The 14808-nt window shown below is 44.0% G+C and overlaps 1 protein-coding gene across 2 annotated transcripts in view; it reads right to left on the reverse strand.

The window, feature by feature from the left end:
- LOC147430791 (putative inactive ATP-dependent zinc metalloprotease FTSHI 5, chloroplastic) overlaps nucleotides 1-14808 on the reverse strand; it is a 122596-nt gene that overhangs the window by 44230 nt on the left and 63558 nt on the right. For both annotated transcript variants that reach the window (XM_086493348.1, XM_086493347.1), the window contains exons 7-12: nucleotides 13747-13878; nucleotides 13459-13632; nucleotides 9974-10095; nucleotides 9672-9873; nucleotides 7947-8075; nucleotides 6876-7058 (exon numbers count right to left, since the gene is read on the reverse strand). In XM_086493348.1, the coding sequence (XP_086349474.1) occupies nucleotides 6876-7058; nucleotides 7947-8075; nucleotides 9672-9873; nucleotides 9974-10095; nucleotides 13459-13632; nucleotides 13747-13878 (942 nt within the window). The remainder of the gene's footprint in view (nucleotides 1-6875; nucleotides 7059-7946; nucleotides 8076-9671; nucleotides 9874-9973; nucleotides 10096-13458; nucleotides 13633-13746; nucleotides 13879-14808) is intronic.

Genomic DNA, 14808 nt, shown 5'->3' on the forward strand with positions numbered 1-14808 from the left:
TTGACCCGGCTCACCAGTGCTGCTGTTCCCTTCCGGTGGTCAACACCTGAGGCCGAAGCATTTGCATACCTCAAAAAACGTCTCACTGAAGCGCCTATTCTAGTTGCCCCGGATTGGGCCCTACCTTTTCATGTGCATACAGATGCCAGTCTGCTGGCTGTGGGTGCTGTGCTGACTCAGCCTAGCAAAGAGTTCAACTTGGATCGCCCTGTACATTATGCAAGTCGCCTGCTCACCAAAGCAGAGCAAAACTATAGCACCACAGAGAGGGAAGGATTGGCTATAGTGTATGCTCTACACAAATTTCGTCACTATTTGCTAGGGGTCCACTTCACAGTTATCACTGATCACCATGCCTTGCGCTATCTGCTTAATAAGCCACAGGCTGCAGGTCGAGTATGGCGATGGCTCCTCCTATTCCAAGAGTTTGATTTTGAAGTGGTACTCCGTCCTGGTAAGCATCATGTAATGGCTAACCACCTCTCTCGCATTTACACAAGCGAAGAAGCTACCGGGATTGCGGATGACTTTCCAGATAGCAGTCTTTTTAAAATAGATACAACACCGGAATGGTACGGCGAGGTCCTACATTTTCTATCTACTGGGCTGTACCCAGAGAGGGCATCCCCACTGCAAAAGAGGAGATTGTTGTTGAAGTCCAGGCCTTTCACTCTGATCGGGGGCCAGCTCTACAAAGCGAGACCAGATGGTGTTCTGAAGCGTTGTGTCTCGCCTCATGAGGTGGAGCATATTCTGGAGGATGCCCACAATGGTCCCACTGGTGGCCATTACCCTGGTCACATCACTGCTCAGAAGATATTACAGAGTGGTCTGTGGTGGCCCTACATTTTTAAGGATGCAATAGTATATTCTAAGGTTTGTGATGTGTGCCAGAGATGTGGGCCGAAGCCGAGTAAGCAATCCAACCGTCCTTTGCAGGTCTCGATGGCGTGGCTACCTTTTGAGAGATGGGGTTTGGACTTTGTGGGACCAATATATCCCCCGGCTCAACCAGGTAATCGCAAATATCTGCTAGTGGCTACAGACTATGCAACAAAGTGGGCAGAGGTACTAGCGACAGTAGATTGCACCGGCAATACAGTAGCCAAATTTTTATATGAAAATATTTTATGCAGATTTGGATGTCCCTTAGAGATCACCAGTGATAGAGGCAGTCATTTTGTCAATGACATGTTCTCAAATTTGTTGGCCAATTACAAGATTTTTCATCGCAAGTCGTGCTCTTATTACCCTAGAGCCAATGGACAAGCCGAGAGCACCAACAAGGTTCTGATCGCTTTACTGAGGAAAGCATGTCATCTCCATCCAACATCGTGGGCTCAGGCTGTGCACGGCACTCTTTGGGCATACCGCACATCTTTCAAAGCAACAACAAATCAAACGCCTTTTCAACTCGCTTTCGGTTTGGAAGCCATAGCTCCATTAGAGTTCAACTCCGGTTCCCCTAGGGTGGGCAGTCTGCGTGCAAGTCGGGGCATGGAATCTGCCTCTATCTCCCGTCTCACCTTATTGGATGAAAGCCGCCTTTTAGCTTCTCGTGCTCTGCAAGCGGAACAACTTCATCGCAAAGCGTGGCATGATCGCCACCTCAGAAAGCCAAAAATAACGCAAGGCACATTGGTGCTACTCTATCAGGCAAAATATTTGAAAAAAGCAAAGAAGCTGGTTCCAGCTTGGCAAGGGCCCTTTAAAGTACAGGAGGTTTTGCCACAGAGGGCTGTCCAGTTAGTCACTTTGGAAGGCGTCCCTTCGCCACTGGTAAATGGCTCCAGAATCAAGTGCTATTACTCCTCTGAGTAAAGGGTATGCAACTTTCCGCCATCTGTAGGTTCTATGGCCCATCTCTCTCCACCCCTCGAGCTTTCCACCACAATAGATGTTCTGTTACTGTCTCAGTTTTTGCTATGTTTGTAAGTTTCCGCCTTTCCTCTAAGATATCTTTTCTCCACTAAGTCCTCTTGGTAATTGGGTATTATAAGGAACTTCTACAAGAGTCCCTCCTCCTCACTGGACTCCTCCTATAATCAGTCCCTCTTCTAATTCCTCTAATGGTTTCTATCCTCAGTGTTATTTGCAATTAAGTATTAAGATCCTTCCAAACTGCTTTCAGTCAAGCTTCTTGCGAGACTTTGTTTTGTTCAGTCTTGTTCAATCTGACAATTGGAATCTGCTTGGGGACTAGTGGGGACTCTTCTTAGATGGCAATTGGGATAATGAGCAAGGTGTAATCAAGGACCTGGCTTGATGGGACTCCCAATGCCATACTGTCTATGGGAAGAATATAGGCTTTACTGCAGGAACCTTAGTCTCCCAATGAGTCAAAATTACCCTCCCCTTTATCTTCTCGAAAATTGTAGCTGCTAAAAAAAAAAATTAGCACTTTGTAGCTTCTATTTGCTTCTGCTATCACTTTGTACCGAGTACCGAGTGTGACCATCGGCCCTACCCTCTCCCACAACCCCTCTCGCCCCCTACCCTAAACTCTCGACCCTATCCTCCCCTACCCTCCTCTCTCGCCCCCTACCCTCTCCCCACCCCCTCTCGTCCCTACCCTCCCCTCTCGCCCCTATCCCCCCCCCTCGCCCCTACCCTCTCCCGCACTCCCTCTCGCCCCTATCCCCCCTCTCGCCCCTACCCTCTCTCGCACCCCCTCTCGCCCGTATCCTCCCCTCTCGCAACTACCCTATTATATCGCTCCTATCCTCCCCTCTCGCCCCTACCCTCTCCCCACCCCCTCTCGCCCCTATCCTCCCCTCTCGCCCCTACCCTCTCCCGCACCCCCTCTCGCCCCTACCCTATTATCTCGCCCCTACCCTCTCGCCCCTATCCTCCCCTCGCCCCTACCCTCTCGCACACCCTCTCACAGCAACCCTCGCCCCTAACCGTCCCCTCTCGCCCTAACCTCCCACTCTCGCCCCTACTCTCTCTCAGCACCCCTCTCGCCCTGACCTCTACTTGCCCTACTGGTTCGCCCTACTGGTTCGAATTTGCTGCCCTAAATTGTGTTTTGCAGCAAAACTAAAGCATCAAGTGCCAGCCTAAATCGTTTTGCAGAAGAAAATCCAACCTGGCCTTTTCTTCCAACCTAGCCTATATCTGAGTGCTTTTCCATCACTTGACTACTCAGAGGCTAGGTTTGTCATCCGACCTCAACATGGCAGGGGGTAGCAAGCAACAGGAGAAACAGTAAGAAGGAAGTAGCAAGAAAAAGGTAGAGTTGAAGAGGAAGAAAGCTCTGGTTGCATCAGAGAGCGAAGCAGATGAAGTATCTGCAAGCAGCAGCAGCCATGACATAGAGAACTTTACCTCCAGTGACCCAAGTGATGAGAGCTACAAAGCAGACTCAGCAGCATCTGATGATTCCGATGTCAATTCCGAGTCAAGTGCATCCAGTGATCAAGAGGAACACTCAAAGGTGGCTCAGAAAACAGAAAAGCAGCAAATTATCACTCATGAAATCCAGAGGCCTGCTTCTTCAAAAAATCGCACAGCATTTTCATTACATTTTCATATGCAGCAACCTCGACCATCTCTCAGCGAGGTGTTGTCGACTGCTCAGCTACGGACTCTGGGTCTCACAGAATTGGCTGATGCAAATTTACCTAATACTATTCCAGCAGAACTGATACATCAACTGCTGAAAAACTTTCCAAAGGTCCGGGGCCACAAGCTAACAGCTACAAGGCTTGGCCATGCCATGGGTATGACCAACTTTCCAGCTGTGAAGTCTACTACTCGCACTTTCTCTTTGTTGTTCAAGGACGCGACAATTCAAGCATGTAAAGAGCTATTGAGCTCGGATCATCCCAATTATGAGCGAAACAGACGGCTTCTCGCAATCTTCAGGTATTACTTTCTGGCTCGGGATGCCAAAGAAAACAAGGTACAAACAGATATTCTCACTACATTCTCCCACTGCGACGGGCTATACTGTTTAATCCACACTATCCCATGTGGATTCCACCAAATTCTCTTCAGCTCTCTGCAGTCTAGGGCTAAAAGATTTCGGGCCCAAGTGCAGTCTGTGCAGTTAACTTTTAGATGTTTTGCGGCGCCTCTCTTGGCATGGATCATAAACATACCTATTAACATAAATGAAGTGGATGAGGAACAGGGAACCTCGAAAGGGAAAAGGAAACCCGTGAGCATGCAAGTAGACCCCACAGTCACCAAGAAAGAGAAGATCAAGGCGAAAGTGATGAAGGATACAGTGAAGTCTCTACTCTCCTTGCCAGTTTCTGAGAGACAGCAGACTAGGGTACATCTTCAGCGTCATACGTCTACTGCTACACCTGGTTCTGCTGTGCCGACACCATTGTCTACTGCCGCTCCTCAGGACAGGATGGTCAATTCACCCTTACAGGATTCTCTTCCTTCTTCTCCCATCTTCACTCATACACCGGTCAACATATCACTCGCTGCACCTACAACAACAATCTCTGAGGCACCTTCTACACCGAGTATCCCTACTTCTAGCTCGCCGGTTGTGCCACCATCTGCACCTACTTTTAGCTAGCCGACAGTGCCACATGTGCGCCCTCCAGCATCACATCCATCTCAGGGATCTTCAGGTAGGACCGACTCCACTTCTCTGTTTCAGCTTTCGGAGAAGTTGCTTCAGGACTCCAAAGCTGCTATTGCCACCATCGAGCTAGGCGTGGAGCAGTTAGCTGCAACCCACCAGCATCACTCCGCCACATACGCAGCTATGGAGGGATCCCTGCGAGTTGCCGAGAGTGCCATCGCAGATCGAGATGCAACGATTTTTGCACTACAGCAGGCATTGAAGATAAAGTCGAGAATTATTGATGACCTCAAAGCACAGGTGCAAGGATTTCAAGAAATGCTTATGTATGATAACAGGCCTACCCACGCTACTGTGGGATATGGATGGACTAGGCCAGGGATACAAGTCCAGAGTCCAGCTACCTTTGCAGCGCCAGCAAGTCCCTCTCAGCAGTTCATGGGACACTACCCAGCAGGTCCCTCTCAGCCCTCTCAGCAGTTCATGGGACACTACCCACAGCCCCAGGTCCAGTACTTCACTCAGCAAGAGTCTCAGATCCAGATGCCACACATGCAGAGCCAGAGTGTTCCTTGCTGTGACGGTGTTACTGGTACACACCGCCATGGTTGCGTTACTAGGCGTCCGGAGTTCACTTCAGGGCAAGTACTCCCATCCGTTGTGCAGCAGATGGCTGCTACAACCACAGGAAATCAAGGTATGCAAAGCACAGGACAACAACCGCATGGTTACACTATTGATCTAATGGCTCCTCCCGATCCGGAAGCTTCTGGAGCAGCAGTGGGGACGACCCTTTCCCTTGGGTGACAGGACTGTGCTCTTACCTCATCTTTCATGGTACATATAGTTACTTTTGCAGTTTCATTCAGTTTTGGCTCACCGAGACGGTGACCAGTCTTGTGGCGGGCAACCTGTAGCCTGCTACAGTGTCACTTCACAGGACAGGCAGTTGGACAGTTGGACAGTTAGCTACAGTTGGTCTAGTTCACACTGGACGGACCCTTTGGCTGGGAGTGACACGTGGCAGGGTACCTACGGTGGTCTAGTGGACGTCGTGGCCAGGTCACCACCACCACTCAGTTTGGAGATAGACTTAGCTGGCTGGACATTTATGGGCCGTTGGTGGCTCTTATGGTTGTACATATCAGTAGTCGTTTTGGGAGAGTTGGGCTTATCTTGCACGTAGTCGTCTAGAGAGTCTTACACAGAGCACTGCTTCACCATCCCTGCACATCTGAGCCTCGACACCCCATTTGTACCTGTGAGTCCTGGAGTGTGCTGCCACGCCAGAGTCTGTACATGGTTCTTGGAGCTAGTCGAGTCCACATGTTCTGGTCCACTGTTGTGTCTCTGTTGTTATCCATTGTTTCTGTGTTGTCATCCGTTGTTTCTGTGTTTCATTCTGTTTGAGAGAGTTTTCATTTGTTTGAGTGAGATTGTCACGCTCATTGCACTGAGGGGCACCCACACTGTACAGAGCACGACGCATTATCCGCGCTACACTAGATACCCTTGGCGATGCAACCGAAGTTATATGTGACAAGTGTAATGGCAATATCTCGCCTTTGTGCCGCTAAAACCACCTTCATTGATGGTCTCATTTCTTCAGGCCTTATTCCAAGTCAAGCCGCCAATTCTGGTGAGATGAAGTTGGCATTCGCTCCTCCATCAAAGAAGATAAGAACTTCTTAATCATGTACTTTGCCCCACGCATTACAAAGCTCTCTACTCTCATCTATCTGTTCTAGGCTCACCCACAAAATCTAGAACAAATCTTGCCTTTGTCGTCCCTTTCTTTGCATGCTCATTTGCGGCTTTGGAAGTCTCTAGCTTGTCCTCAGCCTGCTCCTTTGGTGCTATGTTAGGGCACTTCGCAAGAATGTGCCCTTTCTCTTCTTCACATACATGGGCTAGTCAGAGTCAGAACTGTCAAAGGATGCCTCCTATGGCACGATACTCAAGAGTGAAATGTAGCAAGTGGGTGTATCTTTGGCATCAAAACAACGTACATAAAACTTCCTTTCTTTCTTTCTTACACGCACACCAAAAAAACTATGGAGTGTGTGTGTCAAGTGATCCATCCTTACCTGAGCGATGTATCTTGCCCCTAGTATGCTACATAAAATGTACACGTATGCTCAACTACAAAATTCTCTAGGTGCAAGTTAAAATGCGCATGAAATAAGTAATTGCTCTATATTAATTTCTGGATCCAATGACTCACTACAACCCAAATGCTTGACAAAAATTGTTGTGCTCAAAAGGAATGCATATCAATTTTACGAAAACAAGCACATAAATCACATGAGTGCAGTCAAGATGCACTTACAATGTAGCCAGGGTTTTCATACTCGATACCAGGGCGGCTCTCATTAAACACATCAACACAAGCCACCGCAGCCTCGACATCAGCCTTTGTTACTTTCAGTCCCAGCCAATCTCTTAACCCAGATTTCCAACGGAGCATCCACTTGGAATTTGCCAGCCAATCTGGAGTAATTTTGTTTAATTTCTGTACAAAAAGTTATCAAGAACAGCACTGCATCAGCCATTAAAAACTCTACAAAGCGTTCTCCAAAGAGTATTCCGAACTTTTAATTTTGCAGTCATTTGTAGTGTAGATTGTTAAGCGAAAAACTTTATCACGGAGCATCATGTAACAAATACAAAGTTTTAGTTTCTAAAATTTTAAGACATGCTCTAGTTTCTAAAACCATAGCATTGACCCCCGTAACTTAGAAATTGCAATTCAAGTAGCTATTTGTTTGAACCTTTGCACACTGGTGAACCAAATGTTCGCGTCAAACTCATCAATTTCTATGGGCTTTGTTTCAGGATTTTTTATTGTCTTTGCGAGTGTGGATGTAGGGCATGTTTCTTCTGGTCAGAACTGCCAATGTTCAAAGATTTCTAGTTTTGCGATTCAAAGCAACATGTTAATAGGAGTGATACAGTAACTAGTTCTTTTCCCACTGAGAAAAGCTGTACAACAGCCCTTGCATGCACACATGCACTATTTGGACACACAACAGAGGTACTTGTTCAGTGTCCAACCAAAAACAAAACGATGGAACAAAAGCCAGCTTTGGTAGCAAATAGATCAGATCGTCAGAACAGTGTTGGTTTTGATTTAGGGAAGAGTACGCAAAGACAACCCACTTAAATAAAATTGGGACGTATCTAATGTGTCTGCTCTATGAAGAGTTGAGGATGGGGTGTCCTAGATGGGGTTAGCATTTAACGTCAATCCATCAGTTCTGCATACTTTCGCTTTCTTGTACTCTTGCAGTTTTGCACGTTTGATTAAAATGAATATGAAGAGATTCTAGTCAAAAAAACACCAATCATTCAAATGAAGCCAGAACGGTAATGGTTCTACATTAGGACAAGAGGAAGCTACCACAATCCACTTGAAGACAAAGAAAAGCTCTTCATCATCAGTATATTTCCAGGAAACAAAAATACTTTCTAGCCCTGCAGGCACTTCCTTTAGCTGTTGAGGTGTCATTCCAGCTGTTTTCCTTGCCATCTGCACTAAGACAAACGCTGATCAAGAGAGGAGTCTACTTCACAATGCACATAATTAAAACTTCTTTCATCCTCACTGACTACAGAAAAGCCTAACACTTGACACAGCAGTATCTGATTGTCAAGCAAAACAAGTCCCTACTAGCCGTATTTATGTATAAATGCTCTTTGTTCCTACACAATGACAACTTAATAATAAAAGAAAGCACACAAATAGCAAGATTGGCTGCCATACAAAATAACCCTTGAATTGATTTTATCCGCTTGGATTCAGTAAGTGCCTGATTCTCTTAATGGAGGACATTAGACAATTGACAAGAGAGCCTCTCATTCCCAGCGACTAAAGTCTGTAAACCCATAGCATACTGAGGACAGGACACATGGACATCGAGTACATGATCACATGAGAGACATGTGTTTTACATTTGCTTAATCCATAAGAGACACCTTCATGAATCTGTAGTGTCTGCCTTTTGATGTTTGACTAAAGAAGGCCATTTTGATCATTTCTGAGCAAATGCAAAAAAAATTATTGGCATCGACATACATAAGGGCTCAAATGCTGAAATCCTTAACCCGTTGTCAACTAGCAGACAAAAATTAAATCCAGATTAAAATTTTATGTACTATCAAAAATTTGCAAAAAAAGCATACCCTGCAATGACCATATTTAAGGGAATATGACCACTTGCTAACAAGGAAATGATGCAAACAAGGCCACCCTGTGGTAATAAGATGCTATTGCAACCAAACCTCACCCTTGCCAGATTTTACAACAGAAGGCCTTGATTTCACAAGATATAAATGCTTCATCTGTCTTTGATAAGGCATACATCAAAGAGAAACATCTTTTGCTTTGTCAACGTGGCAAGTTGAGCAAGGACTGGATCAAGCTTGCTGAGAAAACCCAAAGCTGCATTGACGTAATGATATCACCCAAACTCAACCCCCCCCCCCCCCCCCCCCCCCCCCAAGGCAGCGGCTCCAAAAAGCACCCAAAAAATGAAAAAAAAAATGCAGAGACGAAGCACTGATGACATTACATACAAAGTTGACTGAGATAAAATTTACATTCTAGGCATAGAATCTTTAGAAACCTGAACCTCCAATCATAGCGCACACAAAAATTGCACTCCTAAACTTGTAATTTGGGGAATTCTGCAAGAGCAATGAGCTTGTTTCTCTTCCCCCATTTATTTGATGATACCTTTTGGGTAGACACCTCTGTTGTGACATATCTTTGGCCTTTTACCTTACACCTTGCGCTCTTGAATTGTTTCAATACTGGAATAATTATTTCCTTTTGCCCTTTTCTTGTGTTCCACCTCAAACTCCTCAAAACCCTGGCAAGTTATCTCCTTACCAGCTACATTTCAAGAACACATGCTCAATTCGTATCTCCCTACACAACCACACAGAGCAGATAGAGACGAGCAAACAAGATTTACTTTAGGTCATCACTGTTCAATGTCTGCTCGACTCTTAGATATATGCTCAGTTCTTATTCCCTACATACAGCCACAGAAAGCAGATAGAGACAAGCAAACACAGTTTATTTTAGGTCATTACTGAGTGTAGAAAGATCAGTCATAATTACCTCATTCCAGTCCACTAGTTCAATCAGATCATCATCCATAGTCTCTTTGGCGGATTTCCTTAAAATGGTCTCTCGTTCGGACTTATTTGGCATCGGCAAAGTTATGGTGCGATCCATTCTCCCAGGCCTCCGTAAAGCTTCATCAATAGTCTCTGGCCGGCTGCTTGTTGCTACAAGGACCACACCCTCTTGTGTCTCAAACCTTCACATATAACAACAAAGAGAAGACGAACCTTCATGAATACATTAAACACGTTGTTAGAGGCAACAAAGTTTATACTGAAATCAAACATAATACCAACCCATCAAGCTCAACAAGAAGTTGGTTGATGAGAGATTCGTGATCTTGTTTTCGTGTATCTCCTGACTCACCACGAACACCAGCAAAGTAATCAAAGTCGTCCATCAAGATAATAAGTGGTGCCTAGTAGCAAATGAGGGGTTGAACAAGGGAGATTTAGTGAAAATCTTGTTAAAAAAAGCACCCCTTCAATCATGTTGATAAGAGTATGAACAAAGGATGCATGTTGTCATTGTTGTTAAATTAGCTTTATCTCGCGGAAATATAATTCTAAATGAATTAATGGATTTATAAGTGAGAGGGTTTTCTCGCTTGAGACACTACGTAAAATAATTATAAATGAATTATTGGAATTATAACTGACAGGTTTTTTCTCGTTGGAGACATCCAAGTACAAATATTTATAGTGCATCATTCAGAGACATGACAGGAGCACTCTAAACTGTAGGGCCACCAAGAACGGGTACTTCCGATGCGTCACATCGGATGGGCGACATAATGCATCGGGAAAAAGTATTCGACCATCCGGAACGGGCATCTCTGATGCATAATGGGAAGGATAACATAGAGAATCGCAAAGGAGATTGTATTGTAAGTTCGGTGAGAAAGGACTAGGTGATGGGTATTCTTCATGCGTCATAGGCTGGTTGATGGGAGCACTGGAAAGGGAATATTCCATAGTCAAGAGGTATCCCAAACTGATTTAGGACTGGGCACAAGAAATGAGCAAGCACTTGAATAAAGATGGGTTCATAGGAAACTTTGAAGAAATGTAGTTTCTTTCTGAGAAAGCGAGTTGGAAGTCTATGTTAGCATTGCATCTGTTCATGAGACTGCATCCAAGGACGCATGGGTTGTGATTGCGTAAGCATGGTTTCCAGCTTATAAGTTCTCACTAAGTTTTTAGCAAGTTTCGACCATTCTTTAAAGTGGCCGGCCACCCACTTAATATGTGGGTAGCCACTAGATTAAAAAAGCAGAAAACTCCTAGCGCCTCCACTCTCTCTCTCTCTCTTTTTAGCACCAGAAAAAGCGACCTCTCTCTCTCTCCAGCCCTAGGCGCCCCCCCTCTCCCCTATACTTCCCATGAAGGCCTTCTCTATTCATGCCGGCTGCCAGTGGCTCACTCACAAGTAGCAGAAAAGCTAGCGCTAAGGATCAGCCCTTGCTGCTGCAGATTTTTAGCCAAGATGTTGATGATGCTGCAGGAGAACAAGGCGCCAGAGAATCCCTCAAGTTACCGCAGGTTTTCAGCCACAAAGAAGATGACACCCAAGAAACCCATGGCTGCCCTTTGCGTTCCAGAGGTCGCCAAGACCAAGTAGGCGAGTTCCATCCGAAAGAAGTGCCTACAGAGATTGTTTCCATCGCAACAAGTTGATGTTTTTCTCTGTTTTCACCCTATGAATGTCGTAGACGGGGCTAATTTACCTAAAGGAACCCGAGACCACACCTATTCTGTGTGCAGGATTGGAAGAGAAGGTTCTCCGGGTAGAGATCTCTTCCAGAAAGTTACTTTTCAAGAACTGAGTTGCGTTCAAAGTTTTGAGACCTCACAAGTAACGTTTTTTGATCTTTTGAGTGTTTGTTTGCAGGAGCATTTCCTCTTCGCGAGGGAGTAGGAGCAGAGGAAGGCATGAGCCTCTACACGAGAAAAGCACTCTAAGGAACTAGAGTCAGATCAGCCTACGGGTTTCGTACCCTGAGTTTGGGAGTAGATCCATGGATCTCAGAGTGGTAGACTCTCGAGTTGGGATTAGGAAATAGAGATTCTCGAAAAGGGACTTCATGTCTAAGAAAACAGAGTTGATGCTAAGAACTCTGCAGGAAGAAAACTTTGGGAATAGAGCCGGGAAAAGAGTTATATATCTTCATAAGTTCAGAATAGTCACAACCCACAAACTGTACGAGGGGATAAAACACTCACAAAACTACAAAAGCAAGGGACACAAGAAAACCCAGAAAAAAAAAAAAAAAAACTAAATCACTAGTTTGCTACTAAATAAAACTAGACATTATTCACTTAAAATGGTTTTAGAAAGGGCATTAGCAAATAAGTTCAAGCAGCTTACTTGACTTAGGCCATGCCCTTAGTCTAGAAGGTGAGATCTGGAAACGGAGGTTCCTCGGAATAGGGTTTTTTCCTTGAGAATAGGCAGCCAAGGCTTCCGAGAACCATCGATTTTGATCTAGATTGGACGTGGTAATACGTTCGGCTCAAGTGCTTGTATAGACTAAGTCCATATTTCTCACTACAAGTAGATGAGAGCAAGGATATTCAAGTGCAACAATATATGTTTCCGTACATCACATACATTGAGAACAATGGCCATGGATCTATATGCATAGCATTTGTGACGTTCTCCCAACAACTTGACAGAAGTGCACATACTTTATATAATGATTTGAGATTTGATTGAATGTTTTAAAAGCATGCGGACACCACTATTGAAGATGGTTGGCATTGCAACATATCATGCAAGTGTTAGGGCAGGCTAGCTGCAAGGTTTAAGCAAGAGATTCCACACCTTGTGAAGTGTCGTTGTAAAGCTCACAAAGGATATCTTCCTTCAATTGATGCTTCCACTAACTATAAAGAGTCCAAATATATGGATAAGATCCAAAGAAGCTACATACACTCTCATTATTTGTACTTAGGTCCCATGTGTGAGGGAGATGTAGCCAATCATATGATGGTGCATTGACATATATGATACATTTGTGTCAAAACTACATTCAAAGCATTATGTGATCACTATGATGGTGGGTTTTGATGTTTTTGAAGTGACAAAATATTTGTCACCAAATTATTATGATAGCAATTTGAAAAAATATGATGTCTCAGTTAAAAAATGTCGACTGTCCCGTGTGAACACTTAAGCCAAGGCTATGGTTTGTCGCTCAATAAGTACGTGTGAAAAGGTGTAGATCCTTCATAACCAAAATGCACAATTGCTTTAGCTTATTCCTTGAGCTTTGAAGCTTTAAAAAGCCTTGTTGGTGCTACCTCTTCATGTGAGAGAACTTTCAAAGATGAAATCAAAAGCAAGTTTCGCGATCAATTATCTCTAGATAGACTGTGCTTTTTGGTATTAGGACTCCCAACATTACCAATTCAGAAAATGCTCCTATTGCTTCTCTCATTTTTTCCCTCACCCTACTCCCACAGCATCTCGCCCCACTCTCCGCCCCTCGCTAGCTATCCCCCGCTTGCTAACTTTCCCTTCACTATCATAGGATATTAAGCTCAACCATAGCATATTAAGTTCAAACTTGTAGTCCCATTGAGAAAGATTGAACAAAAGCAAGCCGGCATATGTAAAGCATCAGGGAAAGAGAAATACGACATGAAATTGAAAATCTAACTGAGCCTATCACCGCTGCCTGCTGGCATTGCCACTTTAAACCAATCACGATGAAAATCCTTCTTGCTCATATATTATACACACACCAATTTGAAAATTAGAATGATCAAAGCACACTCACCAGCTCTCTTGCTGTCTTGAAAAGCTCCCGCACATTAGAAGCACCCTGACCAACCCATGCTCCCCCTTCAAGTTCCAACCCATTCAGGTCAACTAAGGGGACTTTAGCTTCAGCTGCTATGGCAATTGCAAGAGATGTTTTCCCTGTACCAGGCCTTCCCGCTATAAGAACACCCTATTCAAAAAAATCCAACAAATTTTGAGAGCAAGAAGTCCAATCGTATACCAATGACTATTTTACTGTCGCCGTCTAAATCTAAACTAGATTACAAAACAGAGATTAAATTACCCTAGGTGGTCGTGCACCCATCTCCTTAAAAATTTCTGGTTCGCGTAAAAACTTTATTATTTCATTGATTTCCTCCTTGACAGCTTCAAGACCAGCAAATTCCTCTAGTCTAATAGCTGGATCTTTTACCCTCTGGCAAAACAAAAATCAAGGCTTTTGAGTAGGCATGAGAAAATCACTAGAAATATGCTACAAGCATTTAAATGAAGCTACCATAAAGGCATTACTGCTGCACCTGCACAATTTCCTATGAAAGGCAAGCTTTCCATTATAAAGGAACTCATAATATTAAGTTCTTCTGCCTTTTGAAAAATGACTTTTTGCCAAAAATATGCACAGCTTTTTGTCAAGATAGTAATAAGGAAAAATGGCATCATTGAGTAACAATGGGCCCCTTGTAGTTATAATACAATGGCCACCTTTGAAGACTTTGCGTACTGTAAACAATCTTAAAACTGCTCAAGCAAATTGATCCATTAGAACCACCCAAGCATGTCAAGTCCATTATGCTTCATAAATTAAAACCTAACAAAAAATTTCTTTTGTCTCTACAAATTGCATACACTGAGAGGTGCATATAAATGCTAAGAGATGAATCTAGGATAAGCCCAGATTCATCCTTAAAGGAAAGTGCAAGGACAAGACAATATAACCATCAGTTCCATCATGAAAGATGCATATATATGCTAAGAGGTTACTTTAAAGAAGCATTATTGTGCCACTAGCGTAGATATGTTTGTTTTTATAGATAAAACTAAGGAAAGGAAATAGAAAAGATATAATAGCATGTGAAAAAAATGCTCTTAGGAAAACATACAATGCTTTCAGTAGTGAAAGAATCTCAGGATCACAACGACCGTCTGAGTCCCTCGTTTGTGTTAATATAGTACCTTTCATGATTAAAGCAATCTGTCTAGATAACTTGCACTGATAAGGGAGTTGCGCCAACTAAAAGAGAATTAGCTTCATAAGGCTATCCTGTACACAAACCATTTAAGCATATATGCCTTGAAATTTAAAAACACAATATCAGCGTCATGGTCATGAACTGCAAAGGACCGT

This window comes from Adiantum capillus-veneris, chromosome 21, assembly GCF_014529385.1.
Source record: "Adiantum capillus-veneris isolate H3 chromosome 21, ASM1452938v2, whole genome shotgun sequence".
Lineage (NCBI taxonomy): Eukaryota > Viridiplantae > Streptophyta > Polypodiopsida > Polypodiales > Pteridaceae > Adiantum > Adiantum capillus-veneris.